The sequence below is a fragment of the Parasteatoda tepidariorum genome, chromosome 5 (assembly GCF_982258835.1).
Source record: "Parasteatoda tepidariorum strain Cologne lab strain chromosome 5, Ptep-v5.0, whole genome shotgun sequence".
NCBI lineage: Eukaryota > Metazoa > Arthropoda > Arachnida > Araneae > Theridiidae > Parasteatoda > Parasteatoda tepidariorum.
Window position 1 is genome coordinate 77,772,235 of NC_141759.1, and position 20,021 is coordinate 77,792,255.

Sequence of the window (20,021 nt, forward strand, 5' to 3'; positions counted from 1 at the left end):
TCATTATTGAACATATACACCAGCATTTTTTGGTGTTAAAGATCAAAAACTTTCGTACTACTTGCACTTCCCTTAACCCTTTCGTGCCGACTGTCACATATATGTGCCAGCAAGAAACGCGCTCACTTCCGGGCCGACACACCCGCGTGTCAGAGTTTTCTCGTTCACCCCCGACCGTCACTTATTTGTGCCAGCGTTTCGGAACGTTTTAAAAAATGAAATTTCTTCCAAAAGATGGCATTGTATGTCCATATGGTTTCAGATACATGTAAATCTGACCTTCTACTCAAGATGAAAGTACATTCACGTGGTTTTTAGGGGAAGGAGTGGAGGGGGGGGGAATGTTTTATGAGGGCTCTTTAAATTAGCACGTGATATTTATTTACAGTAAGTAAGGGAGTTTTTTTTTTTCCTCTCGCTACTTTCGATTTTCGGATTAGTTTTTAGTGGATAATTAGATCTTGTAGGCCTGAATTTTTTTTCTTTTTACAGTTAGAATGTCGAAAAATTTTAACTGAGCTGGAAGTAGAGGAAATTATGCAAAACATTTAAACTTATTAATATTTATATTACATTTAAACAAGAAATAACTTAAGTAAATAAAGTATCCATAGAAATATATATAAAGCATATGTCACTTAAATACTCTACAGAACAATAGTAAACAACGCGCTGATATTTCGGTAATTTCATGGAATTAGGCTTAACATCAAAAAACCCTCCGGCCCTGGGGAGACACACGCTAGAGAGACTGCCGGCCTCAGCGGTAAGCGCGCTTTGCGTCGCGAAAGGGTTAACGCTGTTTTTCGAAGCCATAGTTCACTTGAAGCAATGCAATGATTTTAAACTAAATATCTTGCCATGAAGAATTATTTGAGCTTTAAAACAAACAAATAGCTCAAATATATTCAAAAATTTTCTCTTTCACCTAGATGAAAATTATCAAAATCACTGCTTTTTTAGTTTGTTTTTTTTTTTGCAAATTTTTATAAGCCCCAGTAATGCAGCAGTGGAATAAGTTGTTAAATATTAAAAAATTTGACTACAAATGTTTCTTTATTTTCACTGTGGTTTTCATCCATATCGTTTTGTGCTTGATCTAACAGTTGCTAACTTAGTTATAAAATAGCACTTTCGCAAAAAGCGTAATTTCATATTACGACGTAGCCTTTGAAAAACAGCCTCAATGATTAAGTCTTACTATTCTAAGATCATCCATCAAGCCACAAAATTCTGCGAACCATTAATATGAATATTCCTGCATCTTACAGTCTTTAAAGATGACATTCATCAAATCTTTTCAACTTTGTGAACTACTTCTATTACTGTCCCCCCCCAAATATATACACAGTGTGGGAAAAATACCTGTTAAAAAAAAAAAAGAACTCTTCGAGCCAGTCAAAATCTGCCCTACAGGTTAAATCCTCATTAAGATAATTTAACCTCAAAAGCCATAGCCACTGAGCTTTATTTAACAGATGAGAAGAGTTCTTTAGTTGAACAGTATATAAACGACGCACCTAGAACTCTTCTGAATTCAATTGTAGCACAATTTGCTTAACTAAATAAAATACCTCTTTTGTGGCCCTCTTTGTACAATAATACTTCGCATTATAGTCATAGCATGTTGAGAACCACCAGCATCATTAGTTACTTAAAAAAAGAACTTAAACTAAAAAATTGATTGCAAGACAGAAATGAAGGTCAGCAAATATATTTATAATTTATTTCAAGAAATACATAAAGTCTATCGTTTACGACGCAACTGCAGAGTGTTTCGCCTCTTCCAGTTAGCTCGTCGAGAACCACCAATAGTTTTGGCATATTTATAACCTTTACCAAGACCACGAGACTTCTTGCTAGCTGAAGTTAATCCTCTCAATTCGCGATGTTTGTGAACAGCATTGCACAGCCAGTTAATTTTGGGATCGTTACGAATAGTGTTGTGAGCTGGATCAGCCATAATTACTTCAAAGAATTTGTAGGTGGAGTCCTGGGCAACCCAATAAGAATTGAGAACTCTGAGGGCTTTGCATCGTCGACCAACACGCTCCTGAAATATAACGGACCAGTCAAAATATTTTCTTAACACGTCAATTTGAAATATGATATTGATTTATATTCTTAAAAGTAGCAGTTAGGAAAAGATTATCTTGGCATAGCATCTTTCAAAGTGATTTTTCATAATAAAAAACAATAACATCAACAGTAAGAAAAGATAATTCACACCAGCAATTAAGCCTCATCACATTCTTATGGGATGAGGGTAAAGTAGATGAGAGAACTTTTAAGAAAATAAAAAAATATTTGACCATTGTTCATTTTTTCTAAACACTGACAACACAACAGAAGACACTAGTGTCAAAAATAGTTATGGAGACATGGAAACACTTGATTTACATTATCCAAAAGAGGTCTTAACATCCACATGCTTGCATTACAAAAAATAAACTAAATATGTATTGCATTTTATTGCCTTACAACTGCCGCAGTACCAAAGGCAATAAAAGGAAAAAAAAGCATCAGTGCAAATTAAAACTACAACACTGGTGACGCAGTAGATCTCAAAATATCTGCAAACAGTTACAGCATGACATTAATGCTGACAAAATATCACGTTTAATTATAAATTAACGACATAGCATCATTTATGCATTGAAGTAAAACATCTAGTAAAAACAAATTGAACAAAAATAGAAAGATGTGAAGAGAAAAGCATAGATTTTCAGACAGCCAAGGGAACAAATGATTCGAATCATCAAAATCATATGTTCTTAAAATCATCATGAGCAATGCAGATAGTAAAATAAAATTAAAATATATATATATATATATCATCGAAAAACAAATAGGTTTGGGAGGTTAAATTCAAATAATCAAAAACACTTCAAATATGCAAAACTAGAAATTAAAATGTAGCAACAAATTAAACAAAACATTTCAAAAACCATGATCTAACTAAAGGGAACGAAATGTTCGGTCCCGTGCCTACGAATAATGTTATTTTTTGTGGATACAGTGAACCAAATAAAGTGAGGAAGTTGGAGGATATAATGAACTTTATTTAGTCTTCGACTGACTTTCCCCCCTATTTTTTTTTGTAATAGCTTTGAAATTCCTACCTCAAAATAAATACACAGGGTTCATACTCTTTCTAAGAAAGTAAATTTCAGGAGTTTCTAAGGAGTTTTTCAGGAGTACAATACAATAAATTCAGGAGGTGCGAGGGAAAATTATATACTTTGTATAATTTTAATATAGCTATTTATAAAATTAAATTTACAACATTACAAAAAAAACCAGAAAATAGTAAATTAATAAAAAAAGGATCTTAAAATATTATTTATTTTAAACACTTTTTAAAGACATATATGTCTTATTCAGTTCTTCACATATTTTAAGCTTAGATATTTTTTCTTTAGCATGACGCCTTAAGGCATTTGCTTTTGAAATTAATGAGAGATCACATTTTTTTCTGCCTGATCAGAATAATCATCAGAAGTTTTATTAAGTTCTTGTATATCATCTTCCAAATGTTTCTTTTTTCACCCTTAGCTTTATTATTTGTAATTACTTTCTCTTCTTCCAAATGTGCAAGATATCTTTGAAGTGCAACTCTAGCTGAAACAATGAGTTCTTTTGAAATAATGACTTTTTTAAGTCCACCAACAAATCGTAGATGGTCATCAATTATTCTTTTAGCCACAATTGTTTGGTTTGCCAGATTTTCAACCGATTGACCGAAAACCCTCTCTCACCAGTTGCATGGCCATGAGAAAGCAGAAGTAGAGGTTTAATTACGTTCCACAAATTGGGATATTGTGAACTTGACAAGAACTCACAGTATAACACATCTAGTCGATCTACGCTAGGATCAAAATTATCGCCAATGCAGTGCCTAAATTTTGTCCTAGTATCCATGCTGTTAAAATCTTCAACAAATTGAACATATTCCTTCAGAATTCTATCACAATCTTCTTCTTTTACTCTACCTGTATTGGTCAAATGAAATAATATTTTTCGAAGCTTGTTTAAATTTGCTTCTTTATTAACATGCATTGTACAAGGATCAATGCACGATACATTTCGCACTAAAGAGAAATTCAGTGGTCACTTTTCAATTAGCTTTTTTGACAACTTCAATAAAAATTGCCTGCAATTCAAATAAAATTCCATTGTTTTCTCTTCATCCTTCAAAATTTTCTTCTTTATCAACTCTTTTTTGGCATCAAAGCCAACATCAATTTTGGTTGCCTCTTTACAAATTTCTTTATCTTTGAGATTTATACTTAACACATTGTATTAAGTATAAATCGATTACGATGCTGGAAGCTTTTCTTCTTTTATAAATCTGTTCAGCACATCTTTTAATAGCTAGTAGAGATCACCATTAAAAAATGGTAACTTATCAGTTTGATACAATTTTAAGAAAGATTCAACATCTTTCACAACAGGTAAAATGAAATTACATTTGGCAATAAATAGTTCATCTTTAACCATGTCCTGTAAGATTGTATACGATTTAATGTTTGGCCGAGAAAACTTTTTGTTTTCTATCTCCTTCAAATAAGGTTTAACATCAGGCAAAATTTCTAAAAGTCGAACTAAAACTTTTTTATTCTCCACCCACCTCTGCTTGCAAAATTTTGAAGGGAATTTTACAAATTCAGGATTTACAGATTCAAAATCTTCTCTTCGAGCAGGAGAGTCTTTAAAAAATTGGTAAACAGATGATGCAGCATGCTCTACTTTTGGAAAAGCAATAAAGCAACCACCCTTAAAGGTATTATGCACTATGTGCAGTCCACATGAACTTACATTCAAGAAACTCACATTGTGCCCATTCTTCATTTTTTCCATCATTATGTCTAGCACTTTTAGGTTGACATTCGGGCCATCCATAGATAATTGTAGTAAACTTTTAGTATTTATGCAAAGCATTTCTTAGTTATTTTTTCAAATAAAAGTTCAGAAAAAGAAAGAAGAAAAAGAAAGACTGAAGAATAGTAGCGCATATTTATGTGGTTACCATTCCAAAATCTTACATGACAATCCAGTTTTTGAATTGATTAACATCATTTAGACTTTCATCAAAAAGCAGTACATAATTGGTTTCCTCTTTCACTCTTGACTTAAGTAGAGACAAAAAATATGGCGCTATACTAAAAACTGAGAGGTAGGCAGTTTTTTTCTCACCACAACTGAAATTGCTTGCTATCTCGCTATCAGAAAACATAGCTTTAAAAAGAAAATTTGCATTTTCACAAGATTTGTAGGAATAATGTGAGCTTAACACCTTTTAAGTCCATAAAATTTCAGCCTTTGTAGTGAGGCTATTCAAATGAATTGCTCGATTCAAATTATAAACCGGCATAGGAACAACACTTAGCAGGCAATCTTTATACAGTTCATTTGCTAGCCAGGGACAAAAGGGATGGGAAGACGGAAGGGATGATTAATTATTTTCTCCGTATAAGAATCGTTTTTTATTTTTGTAAAAAATTTTTCAGGAGATAAAACTTAATTTTCAGGAGTTAAAACACCAATTTCAGGAGTTATAAGGGCCCTTAGAAAAAAAAAGCTAATTTCAGGAGTTTTTCAGGAATTTCAGGAGGAGTATGAACCCTGAATACATATACCAATTTTTAAAACCATCTATAGAGGGGAACGTAGATATAAGCATCTTTTCTTGTTTGCTTCTTTAATCTCACTTTCCCATCCCTAAACAAACCAAGCAGATGTTTCCAACTCAGGCAGATGATGCACCTGTAAGGTGTCAATGAGATCAATATGCATTTTCTGTCAGAGGGAATGAGTAATTATTAATTATTGATCAAAAGGGTTCAGAAGGATGTTGAAGAAGCAATACTGAAGTGGTTCACCAATCGAAGAATCCGCAACCTTCCAGTATCTGGACAAATGTCTTTAAATTTGCTAAACGATTTCATGATTAACTTTTATGTGCTCGAATGGAAGGTTAGACAGGCTTAAAAAATTGGAATAACAGAAATTCAGAAAAAAATTATCTGAGAGTCGGGAAGTGTTTCCATATCTGATGTAGAAGATCGCTCATCAGCTAGATTACTATTTTTTTTTTTTTGTATGCAATGCAAAGAGTAATGAAAAATAACACAATTTTTGCTACTACATAATATATCTTTCAGTCATTTATTTGAATAATGTGTAATAAAAGGGAGAAATGTGGGAACAATTAGTTAAATTGCCTGCGTAACGGATATAGTGAACCAAAATTTCAGTCCCTAGAAGGTTCACTATAGAGTGGTTTGACTGTATAAAGATTTCAATCTCGCAGGAAGTTAAACTCTCGCAAGTCAGCATCTATTATTTTAAAAATGATTCTGCACATATCAGACAGCCAAAGGAACAATGATGTTTGAATCATGAATTATATCATAGTTATAAAATCATCATTTGAACATGCAGAACCACTAAGCCTTAGAATTATTTTATCTATGTTATCAGATATTCAAATAGCAAGAAATGCAGAACAAAACTTTAAACAAATTTATAGGAAAAAAGAACTTTGAATCAATTTGTATAATTTATAAGTGACAGTTTATAAAAAATAATCACATACATTTCAATACATTTATATTAAATTATTATTTGCTGTGCCATAATATAGAAAAAAGTAGGATCTTGACTATTTATAATTATGTTGTAAAAAACCAAATTTAACATCAAAAACCCAACTCTGATTTAAGCTTATTTTGCATACATCAGACAGCCAAGGGAACAATGAAGTTTGAATCATTTTAATCATAGCTAACAAATCATCCTTTAAATATGCAAGAGCATAAGTGCTTAAATTATATTATTTATGCTAACAAGCATCCAAAAAAACAAATGCAAGCAAGCAAAATGGATTATGAAATATCATTAACTGTAATTACCAAATAAGCAAATAACTTTATTCTACCTTTCTTATTAAAAAAATATATACTCTCACATAGTGACTAACAGTTTACAATCTTAATCAAAAACCTTTATTTAATAACATACATTGTAAAAGAAAATTCAGAATCCCTTTTCAAGCAGGAATTATGACAAGATCTTAATTTGCATATAATATCAGACAGCCAAGGGAACAATGAGGTTTAGATCATAATTAACATCATAATTATCAAATCATCCTTTAAAATATGCAGAGACTTTTTACATAAAACTAGTTAACATCATCAGACATCTAAGGAAGTTAAAATAATCAGTGAAATCATTTATGAAATAATGTCATCATTATGTCTTATATATTCTAATATAATCACTGTTTAAGCATAAATACTGAACCAAATTAAATTTTACACCATCCATAATTTTTCTTCATAAAAAAAAAATTCTCACATTTAAAATAGTTCTTATTGGCATGACACAAAACTACTACAGTACCTTTGCAAACAATTAGTATTTTTCCACAGACTGATGAGTAGAAGAAAATGCCAGCTCCATGGCTAGCTTTGTTTTTAAATAATATGTTTTGAATCTTGCGTTTGCTGCAAGATTATTTCGCACAAGAACGTGCTAAACTGTACTTATACCCCGGTACGCGTACCACACTTTGGGAAACACTGAGTTAGATGCAAGATTTGTTCTCACAAGCAATTTTAAACTTCTGTATCAGAATGAAATATAAGGTGTATTGTATTTGTCTCTGGAACTCTGTCACTGTTTTCTTCCTTATATCTTTTGCATGTTCTTTTTAATTAATATTTTTCCAAAAGAATCTTATTCTTCAACTCTTATTAGTGTTTTTAGCTTTTATTTAATTGTCAAACTTTTTAGGGGTTTCTTTTTGTTACTCCTTTTGAATTGGTAAGAGCACATCAAAGACAAAAAACTGGACCTTGCTTCCCTTATTTCCTTTTTATCACCCAGTAATTAAACAATCTACTCCTTTCTGCTTAAGAAATAAAATCATACATTTTACACAGCTCAAATGCTGCAAAAGTTGCTACTTGTACAGCTCTACTCATTAGGCTCTTGTAGCTTAAAGTGAGCTATGGACATCTATATCGGTTATCTTTTCTGAAAAAACTTTTTTTTTAAGTCTCTAATCTGCATAGAATGGAGGCCTATGATTGAGAATTAAGCTTTAAGAAAAAAACACTGGCAGGAAAGTTATTTTTATATTCAGAATAAAGATTTTTCTGTAATTCACAAAAGAAATCCAACATAATATCATCTGTACACTATTTTATCAGACATCCAAGGAAGTTCAAATAATCATTGAAATCATTAATGAAAATAATGTCATCATAGCCATTACTTATACAGATCCGATCTATAATTCAAATTGAAACGTTTCATCCAATCACGGTATTGTAAGTTTATCAACCTTATATTTTTACATTAAAAACTTGCATCAGACATCCAAGGAAGTTCAAGAATCATGAAATATCATTTAACTATAGAATATCATCAGGGCAAGTAATTCTGATATAAAAAATCAATTATTTACTAAGCATTACCTTATCAGACATCCAAGGAAGTTAAAGAATCATAAAATTTCAACATAAAAATTAATATTAACAAACAAATAAATTTCATAATATATTTGTTAAATATTTATTGATCAATATATCGATCCTTCAAAATCAGAAATTAAAGAAATTTAATAAAGTATAAATTCATTATATTATTCATAGAAAAATGCATTTACAATATTTGCACATAATTTAAAGAATGCAACAGAACAAACTTAGATTAATAATAATCAAATGACACAATGATAAAATATCTTATCAGACATCCAAGGAAGAAGAAAAATCATTTTATATCATTTTCATAATTAAGTCATCACATAAAAATTAAGCAAGTTTCCATTTAAAACAAAGCAGTAATTCAGAAATAATTAAAAAATAAATACATAGGATGAGGCAGGGTCAAGTGAGTATATGATAAGACATGCTTATCTCCTATATATGCTTTTCTCTATAAAATAAGATAATTTGATTACTTTTTTTGACATTTACTGGGATGCAAGAAGCATTTTTATTTTTGATTATTTCAACTCATTCATTTAATTTCAAAACAGCACTGAAATCTTTATTCAGTTATTAATATTGAAATATAAGGTTCAATTATATAAGTGATGGGCGTATACATACATAAATTAAATTAGAATATTGAACACTTTAAATGTATTCTCAGACATGTGATGGAAGAAATTTTTTTTAGTACATAGAAGATAAATAAAAGACTTATTTTAAAACATAAAAGTGAGAGAAAAAAATATCAAACTAACTCTTTCTCATCAACACACAAAACATAGAAATTGATATTACATTTTCCTCCTTCTTTGTAATTAGCCATCATCACATAAAAATAAAAAGACTGAACAGTGCCAACCCACAGCAATAAAACGAAAAAAGATTGATATTAAACCAACATGTATTCACAATAAAATCGTGTGAATTGGAAGTGCCAAAAAGGGTTGATTAATTGTACTATTTGAAATGCACACTTTGTATTGAATATTAACTTATCAAAAATATTAAGATTTTTGGTAAATAAAAGGAAAAATCAGTAGCAATAACTGCTGAATATTTGATTGAAACAATTACCACGTTTAATAGTGAATTTTCAGGCATGCAATTTTTCCTGTATTACGCTATTTTAAAAAAAGCAACAATAACTGCAAATAAAATTGAATGTCAAAAGCAATTACACAAATATGTATTTCAAATTTCCTTTCTCCAAATAATGAAAACATCAGGATTTAAGAAAATCACATAGATATCAGTAGCAATAACTGAAAAAATTGCTTGGTGCTATCGTGTTGCGAAATATTGACTAATAAACATTTGAACTTAATTTTGTGTGTCATAATAATGCATAAATATAATAGATATTTATAAAAAAACACCAAAAAAATTTGAAGCAACACTAGCCTTTATAACGATGGAAATGGCTCATGGATTTACAATGGTATATACTAATATCAAAAATTGTGGTGAATGGTATTCAATGAAATTTTAAAAACCATGAGAAATTCAATTGCATTAACTGTAAAAGAGGGAACAGGAACTTACAATGACATTGAGAGTGGGGAAAATTATACTGAAATATGCAATGCAAATTTTTCTTATAATGTTTAAAAAATTAATTCAATATAATTAATTGAATCAAAATAAAAAACTAAACCATTTATTTCCAGCAAACGGTCTTTTAAATGTCTTGTTCTGTATTTCTCTAACAAATCTACGTAAAAAAAATTTTTTTTTTGCATGTGAATAAGGACTGAAAAAAGAATGCTGATATGGGTAATAGGACTGGGCTTTATACCGATGTAAAACAATATATCGATTTAACTCCAACATCGTAATACCGATTTATCCATTTCATTTTCAACAAAATTCCGGAGTGAGCATTTCGACTCTACTAAATCGATTTATTCATGAGAGCAAACGCTAAATCGACGTAGCTCTCTCCGATGTAGTGAAACACCGGTTTAATCATTGCGAGAATGTACAGAACAGATTCCGATCTGCCGTAGCGTAAGGGAAAGATTCAAGGCCAACTATCAACTCATTCTCCCGGTAACACGTGCGCTCAAGTTCTTCGGCTATTTGCCAAAATCACATCTGGTGCAGGGGTTGGTATAGTTAAATCGGAATGGGTTATTGAATCTCTTCATTCAAAACTAATTCACTAGGTTATATCGATACATGGCGGTTGGAAAAAAAATCCGATATAGCAGGGATCGGTGCAGTTGAATCTCCTCATTCCGATTTCAAGTTTATATCGATATTTGCGGAGGATTTTTTGCCACCAAGTGAATGTGATTGTCTTCTCTTTAGAATTTAGATTTCGATTTTAGGATATCTTGTTCGTGCAGGAGGGAATATTCCCATCTTTAATTTAATATATCCTGATTTCTGAAATAGTTAAGTGTTATATTTTTTCTCCTCTTTTGCATTGAGAATTTTGTTTCTAAACTAATCATTTTCAACTATTTAAAGAAATTTCTTACAAATATAGCTTTAAAAAATTAATATTTCTCAAATATTATATATAAAATCCTTATTAAAAATATTTATTATATAATTGAGAGATTTATCTTTTATGGCACATGAATTACGGGGTAATTTTTGTATCGTTCGCTACCTGCTTGCTCGCACTAACTGAAAACGCCAAATAAAATTGGTGTTTTGATTTACTTAAAAAAAATTGTTAAAAAATATTTCGTGACTTGCCCGGAAGGAGTTAACGAGTTACACCTTTCGAATTAAACTCTTCCTGTGATGTTTTTATTTATTATCATTTTGCAGTGTCTCGCGTGTGTAATACTCGTATAAAATTTAGAGATTTGTCTTTTTTAAGGTACATGCATTACGGAGTTTCTTTCCGTAATATCTTTAAATATCTTACCGGGGTTTCTTTCAGCGTGTATGTTACATTAATTCTTTCCGTACCGTTCGGTTTCTGTTTGCTCGCGTTAACTGAAGGATTACTAATTAACGCTTAATTGGAATAAATTGTAAAAAAACGTTTAGAAAATTTACTAATTTTATCTTTCTTAACTGCCTTTTTTTGTGATCTTTTTATTTATTATTATTTTTTTTCGTTAATTTCTCGCGTGTTTTTTATAAATGTTGGGAGATTTATCTTTTTATGGCGCATTACGGGACTATTTCCGTATCGTTCGGAAATAGCCCAGTAATGCATGCGCAGTTAAAATATTACACCTTTCGAATAAGACGTGTATCGTGAATTTTTTTTTAAAATTTATTATTATTTTTTTGTAGTTTCTCGCGTGCATAATATTAAGTTTAGAGATTTATCTTTTTAAGGCACGTGCATTACGGGTCTATTTTCATATTGTTCAGTACCTGTTTTGTTGCGTCAACTGAAATTGCAGTCTTGTTTTACTTGGAATCAATTGTAAAAAAATATTAAAAGGGGAAGTTAACGAGTTTTAACTTTCAAATTAGCCTTTTTTTGTGGTGTTGCAGAAGTTAAGAAAAAAACAACAATACATTTGAATAGAGGAAGGGGTACTGTGGATTTATTTCTTAGTTTTGTCGTTTAGATTGTTAAATCGATATAACCTAATATCGTGATATAAAAGGGTTGATTATATCTATTTAAGAAATTTCTATATCGTCCAGCCCTAATGGGTAAAATAAATATTTTATCCACAAAATTTTGCAGATATAACAGAAAATTCAGTGGGAACATAAATTGTTTCATTGGCAGAACAGTCTAGATATTTGTGTAAATAGCGAAAGAACTTCACGCCTGATTTTGTAGACATGGTACACACTTTAGAAAACATGGTACTAGCACTATAAAAGTACTAGTAAAAACTAATATCATTGTATATAAGCTGTTTCATAATTGTATAGAATTGATTCTTACCTCTGCTACAGCTTGGTGACTCCTCACTGGTTTCAATTGATTAACACCATGGTTCTTGGGTTTACCATATGTGCATCCCTTGGGAACTTGCTTCTTTCGACCTCCTCTACGAATTCTAATTCGATAGACAACATAACCTAGAAGATAAAGAATATACTATTTAATTCTAGTAAAAGCAAACTCCACATGAATAAGATAAAAGCATTCAAATATCCTTCAGCTAAGAGAACTTATAAATGGTTCATAAAAAAATAAAAATATTAAATCATTTAGATGTGATCTTAGGTAACTGCTATCAAATTAACATAAAACACTGCTTATGATAAAACTAGCTCAGCAAATAAAAAGCTGAAATGTAACTCAGAATAAAAGCCATAATCATTTTACTCAGGTGGCACTTTCTATCAAATAGGCTCATCATACAAAATAGAAAAATACCTGTTACAAACTAAATACCATATATAATTGCTATTAATATTTAAACACTATAAATACAAAATATTAATATCTCAAATAGCTGTAACATATATATAAAATAAGAAATAAAGAGAAAAGTTGTCATTAAAAATAAAACAAATATCAGAGTGAAAGTCATAATCATTTAATTCAGATGGCACTTTCTATCAAATAGGCTCATCACAAAAATTGAACAGTTGAAAATTACACATCATGAAACAGTACAGATCAGGGTTGACAGATGGATTAATCCATGGTTTAACCCGTCCTGTCCAAAACCCTTTTACTCAAATTACGCTACAATTTTATTTGAACAATATTTAAAAGGTAAAATAAACATAGAACTAATAACATATTGATAATTAAATATACTAAAGAATATTTGTTTTTAAAAGTATATTTAATAAATTTTGTTTGACTCTTCAACTTAAGCATTAAACACAAGATTAATCAAAAATCAAGTTCCTCGCATTCAATAGTACATAACTGAAGTTTGACCTTGCCATACAGGTTAAGCTATTAGGGACTAAGTGCTTGGTTAGTCATAAACTGGTTTATTTATCTATAGTACTATTCAAGAATACTTTTATTTCATTCGTGTTTAATTCTTTTAGTATAGTAGTGATACATTATTACCAGTGTCAGTAACTGAAACTGATGTTATGCCCTTCAAAACTGTTAATACATTTTTCAGTTATTTTGTATTTCCAATTTAAACTAATATATTTGTATTTAAAAACAATTTTTTTTTAAAAAAAATAGATGTCTTTTTTATCATCCTGTGATTATAACATTTAAAAAAAAAAATATTGTGAAGAATAAAAGGTTAATTTTTCAACAAATTTAGATTTTTTTTAAAAAAATTATTAATATCTTTTAATATTGCATTATTTATCCTTATGCAAAAACATTATTTATCAGTATTAAAAGCATATATGTATTTAAAGGATTAGACAGTTTTATCCAGATTAGGACAGTTTTATCCAGTTTAAGACAGTAAAACCCACGTGTCCTGTCCAAAACCAGTTTAGGATGTCCAAAACCCCAACCCTGGTACAGATTGAATTAAAATTGTGTTTATTGACTATTTGAAACAAAACCAGAACTTTCACAAAAGAAATAAAAAAGCATTTAATAAGATTCCAAACAAGGACATATTTACAAAAACCAGAAAAATACAGTAGAGTCCTGATTATCCGAGTTAATGTGGACCACGACTAATCGGATAACTGAAAAACTCAGTTAAAACGAAGAGTATAAAAAAGAAAGATAAAGAGTTGGTATAAATGTAACATATTAAAGAAATATAAAATTTATACGCCATCTTTTAGGGATAACAGGAAGGCTGGTGTCGCTTCTTTTTGTTGTTCTATGTATTCAGTAGCATTTTCGACAGTTTTAAGTTCATCTGTGTGAGAAATTTTTATATGTTGATTTTCCTAGTCACTGTCTTAATCTTCTTCGCTAGGTTCATTTTCATTATTGACGATATTAACGATCATTCCATGGGATCAAGTTGTAAGATTTTGTTTTCCCGATTGTTTGGAAGATAAAATTTAGATTTATTTTTCGGCAGTATTTTTAAAAATAAAAAATAAAGTAGAACAAAAAAATCCTTAAAATATTTGATAGCTCGGTTAAAGCGGAAACTCGGATAACCGGGGCTCGGATTATCGGGATTCGACTGTAATTGTTTCATGGTTGGGAAACTTGAAATCATTAATACTTCAAGTACTATGATAATGATTTTGATATAGGCTAAAATATATTTGTTATAGAAATAAGAGAATAACAAAAACAATAATTTTAGCCATAACTTTCAAATAATTTCACAGTAAAAATTTAACATTTAATTATGTGCAAAAGAAAAATGTTAAACTATTTCAGCAAAATAGCTACTAAATGCAAATAAAAATATATTAAAAAGTGAACACAAAAATCTAATACTGGTTAATACCCGGGGTAATTCACAATCACTCTGTTTCTGGGGTAAATAATGATCACCTAAGTTTTATTTGAAAAAAAAAAAAAAATTGATTATAGGAAACTAAATCAAATGTTGCCCCCTTAAAGAGGGGGTAATTATTGATCAATGGGGTAATTCCTGATCATTGTCATTTCTTTTTATAAATAGTATTAAAAATAGCTGATTGTCTTTTCTTAAATAACAGTTCATATTTACTAAGCGGAACAACTATAAAATATATTTTAAATGTAATCACAAAATCTGTTTTTAACTGTATACAAGACAAATGTGCTCTGATCTGCACCATTTCTGGTTTGTCTTACCTTGCTTCTATCTTAATTTTATGTGTGTACATTGTTAGAATAATTTTTAAGTTTATAAATTAGCCAAATATAAATATGGTGAGAAATTATAAGCCTAAAAATGAAACTAAGCCTCTAGAGAGCAAGATGAGTTAATTTTTTTTTATGATTGAAAATTTTAGTGTGAGAGCTGTTGACATACCTTACTTAACTTTACATTCTCACTTAATGAAGTTACAAAATCCAGCAAAAGAAACCCATGTGTGAACTCTTTCTTATGTTTCAGCAGAACATGAGAATGAGTTGGCTGCTTGCCTAAAATGTATGACATGATGCAAAGATTTTTGGAAAATTTAAAGTGTTAATCTTTACTCTTGTTTTTTAAATAAATCATTTTATTAGCTCCTTAAACATATCTTTTTGATTTAGTTGTTTGATCTTGATGCCTTATTTGTCAATTACCATTGTATAATTATTTTAAAACAGCTCCTTTACTATAAAAACTGGTGATCAGTAATTATCCCAGAAGTGATCAGGAATTACCCCAGAAATGATCAAGAGAAGGGGTAATTCCTGATCACTAAAAATTTAAAATCTTTTAAATTCTAATTAGATTTTCAAACAAAAAAGGATAGCATAGGACTCATCTCATATAGCCTCAAACTTCCAGTAAATATTAAAATTCTATCTTGAATAGTTTTCTCACAAAATAGATGTTTGCATTTTTTGATCAGAAATTACCCCAGGTCACCTTATATATTAAAATTTGTTTAAAAACTTAACTTCATAATATTAGAAATACTTACAGAAACAGAAAAAGCCCTATACTAGTAATAAATCAAACCAAGATCTAATTGTTTCATGGTTGGGAAACTTGAAATTAAAGTGCACTTCAAGTACTATGATAATGATTTTAATATAGGCTAAAATATTACTGTTATAGAAAACAACTCCATAACAAATATATAATTTAGCCATATATATTTCTGAGCTATCTATTTCATTGAATTGTACAGTCAACCCAAGAACATAATACTAAGTTGACCATTAAGGTAAATAGATAATTATGACTCATTTAAACAACTTAGGTTAGAGGGGTTCATAATAGAGATTTCTCTGTAGCCCTCACACAATTAAGAAACTACGGAACACAAAAAACTTAACTGTATAAAATATATAAAAATTATAGCACTGGAAAGAATATTGTTATACAGAATTAAACCTTTACTTTTATACACAACAAACATTTTTCCCATAAATTATAATCAGTTTCACATGGTTAAAAAATTTTTTCCCTAACATATAAACAAAAGAATAATTATTTAAAGAACATAAAAATCATTTGTTTTATGTTAATAAAACTTGATATAATGTTAATTTCTAGAACGTAAGGTAGATAAAAATAAATCCTTGATAGGAAAGAAGTAAGCGAATTTAATTTAAACTTAGCTTGCAGAGATGCCAACTTGCTCCACTTTGCAAAATAGTATTTTCTAATGGTAACGAAATTTAAGTTACTTTTGGTTTAATATTTTTCATTTTCAGCAATTTTTACACCACTAACTATCAAAAATTATAAGTATCATATAAAATGCAACGTTAAAGCACCAATCCACTGCAGGGGTCTGTCCAGACATTTTGTGAAAGGTCCGTTTTTGTAAAATTGTGAAAAAAATGACTCATAATGTGTGAATATAAAATAAACGTTAAGTCGCATTCTTTCAACCAGGGTCCCGCTTTTGTGAATGTGTGCAAATAGGGTCCATTATTACAAAAAAACTTTTTCAATTAGTTTTTAAATTGTTAAGACATACAAGATTATGCTCAACACTGTAAAATAAAAATTAAAAAAATTAAATTTTCAAAAATAAACAGCCATTGCAGCTACTAAATTAGCGATGCAACATATAAATATTTGGTATTTAGCCTATACTGCTGAACACAGAATATTCATTTCGGAGGAATAAAGGAAGCGTCTGACGAAGACAAAATTTAGTTCGTTTACATCTTTCTTTCTTTCCCTACCCCCTTCCTGAGAAGGGTTTATTCGATTAACAAAACAATAATGAAGTTAAAAAATTAGTGAAGGGTCCGATTTAGAGATAAATTATTTTGTGAAGGGTCCGTTTCAAAGTTAAAATATTTTGTGAATGGTTCGTTTTTATGAAAAGATATTTTGTGAAGGGTCCGTTAACGGACCCAAATTTCTTCTAAACAGATCCCTGCACTGTGTACTCTATTAAAAAGTAGGCGTAACTATCCTTCTTTAACAGATTTTACTATATAATTTGATACCATTTCATTAAAACTATTGCAGAAAGCGGAGCAGTTGGCATCCCTGAGCTTGTATAGTTTAATAAATATATAAAATCTAAGTAAAATATAATTGAATATAATTATTCAACACCACTTTTTACCTTGTTTTGCTCGGTATCCTAATCTTCTAGCCTTATCTGGCCTCGTTGGTCTTGGAGCTCTATGTACAGCATTCAGTTGTCGGAAGTACCAGCACCTTGTTCTCAATAAAAACTTCAATACATCAGACTGTTTCTTTCTCCAGATCTCTTGCATATATTTATACGCCCCCATGTTTAGTTTAAAGGACCCCTACCTAAATATTTAAAAAACATTACAAAACGTTTATATTTTGTTGGTACGAGGTACAAAAATGGAAGAAAAGTTTAGATACTAGATTGCATATAAGCAAGGAAATTTAATATAACAAGCCTTCAGGGAAAATCATTGGGTAATCAATTCATTGAATGTAAATTAGATTAATATTAAATAAACTTAAAAATAAATTAAAATAATTGGAAATTCGTTAAACACAACTTACTAAGGCAATGATAAAGCTTGTATACTAATATATATCAATCACTGTAGAGACAATGTTTGAAAATTAAAGTAATTAATTTTGCACCATTTGCGACTGATAATAAACATAACATTATCAGCTATTAGTAGGTGCAACAAAAAATTTGATAAGAACACACTAGTTCCACTTGAAAGAAAATAAGTTTTTAAACTGAAATAATATTACTTTGTAACTTTTACCTTAAAGCAAACCTATAAAACAAGTGATAAATCAGGGATGATAGTAGTCAGAATGCAAAAAAGAGGAAATCAGAGAATGAATATATATATATATATAAATATAAATGTAGAAGCTACAATATCCTAAATTTTGATCAAAAAAAGTCTTGATGTTTACACCATGTGATCATAAATCCTGATGATTAATTTTAAAATTCTTTGAATACGAATTACATGCATGATTTTAAATTGAGAGAATATGAATCTCAATATTTGGTTTTTAAATCACGTGAATATGAAACACTACATCAAATTGAAAAAATGCGAAAATACAAATCATGATGCATAATTTTTTAAAGTCGTGAATACCAATCATAATGACTAATTTTAAAATGATGTATAAATATGAAAATCAATGTTGGATATTACAACCGCATTAACAAATCACAACATTGGATTTCAAACTCTAATGTGAATATGAATAGCTACATATGGTTTTATAAAATGCGGAAATACATATTGCAATTGTCAAATTTTACATATCATAAATAAGAATAGCAATGTACGATATTTAAACCGTGTGAATAAGAATAGCAATGCGCATCTTTTAAATCAGGTAAATATGAAATCCGATGTTTGATATTAAAATCGTGTGATATAAGAATTGAGATATAAGGAGGTTCTGGACTTGGGATTTCTAAAAAGCTTGTTTGTATTGTTTTCGTTTCGCCATAATAAATAAAAATTTATAAGATTATTTACCTGTGCAAATAAACATTTCCGCTGCAACTTCCGAAGCAGCGACATCTGTATTACGAAAAATCTTATTTTCTGTGCGTTAAAGCGGAGAAAATAGTTAAAATAAGTAAAAAATGCGAAAGGGTTAGCAAATTCGTTAGAATTTTCGGTTTATCTTTGAAAATCAGAAAGAAATATATTTTGCCTGAATATATAAATAAATATATACGTCTGAATTTTCAGGAAAATCGGGATATTTATTAGAAAATACCGAAACTTTTAGAGTATCGGATTTTTTGATAATATGAAGGCTGAAACTTAAGAGACAAAAGCGTAAAACCGGTAAAATACGAGGGAAAATCTTATTCCTGAGAAACAGAACATGTAAAATAATTAACATATAACGAACTATAGCAACAATATGAATTAGAAAAATTGCTAAGTGTAGTCTTATAGCATATGTCTATCACTATTTCAAATTTTGACATTTTTAAAAGTGATATTATAAAAAAAGAACATGAACAGAGAGTAGAATGCATAAATACAGAAACCCAGAACTGATAAATTTATATTAATAAAATCACGAAGATAATGTACTAATGCAATAAGAAAACATCGAAAATATACAATGTTTGATTTATGAGCAGTAAAATTAATATCGTACTATTTGCGACTGATAATAAATTATTAACTATCAGCTATTAGTTAGTACAGAAACTTTGCTATTAATAATAAACTTTAAATACGAAGTTTAAGCACTGTTACAAATCAGGTGTAATGACAAATGGTGGCAAAATATTCTAATACTTTAAAATGATATTTTGACATTAAGTGCTTAAAATTACGTATCCGACACACTAATAAGGCTTTTAAGAACTATCTCAATAATCTTTCATTAATAATAAGAAATAATATAATACAGATTAAGAAAGATTTTAACTTACCCGATGAATTACTATTAATGTTTATAAAATAGTAAAGGTGCGCGGATATTAGGGCTGCGCGTTTATTTTATGTTAAGTTGAGTTGATTTGAGTAGCAGCAGGTCGGATTTAGTTTTAAACCATAGTTTTTAAAACAGAATGGCAACAAGAACATGAAGAAAATTCCGTGCTGCATTGTGATTGGCTGTTGAATTGTGATTGACA

At 29.6% G+C, this 20,021-nt stretch overlaps 1 protein-coding gene and 1 pseudogene across 4 annotated transcripts; both read right to left on the reverse strand.

The window, feature by feature from the left end:
* Positions 1-1,698: 1,698 nt before the first annotated feature.
* On the reverse strand, positions 1,699-20,008 carry RpL15 (ribosomal protein L15). 3 transcript variants are annotated; one of them, XM_016071757.4, is made up of 4 exons: positions 19,818-20,008; positions 17,520-17,713; positions 12,379-12,515; positions 1,699-2,053 (listed from the first exon to the last, which is right to left on the reverse strand). In XM_016071757.4, exons 2-4 carry the CDS (start codon positions 17,689-17,691, stop codon positions 1,748-1,750), a joined length of 615 nt encoding a protein of 204 aa, XP_015927243.2. In that variant the 5' UTR covers positions 17,692-17,713; positions 19,818-20,008; the 3' UTR covers positions 1,699-1,747. The 3 variants fall into 3 exon arrangements, with proteins under 3 accessions (XP_015927243.2, XP_071041376.2, XP_071041377.2); XM_071185275.2 differs by having other exon boundaries at positions 19,681-19,819; XM_071185276.2 differs by lacking the exon at positions 19,818-20,008 and adding an exon at positions 19,538-19,674.
* Positions 2,060-12,372, reverse strand: LOC147809535 (uncharacterized; annotated as a pseudogene). The gene is made up of 3 exons (XR_015434266.1): positions 4,935-12,372; positions 4,421-4,776; positions 2,060-4,288 (listed from the first exon to the last, which is right to left on the reverse strand). The product of XR_015434266.1 is annotated as an uncharacterized LOC147809535 (transcript).
* Positions 20,009-20,021: the final 13 nt, after the last annotated feature.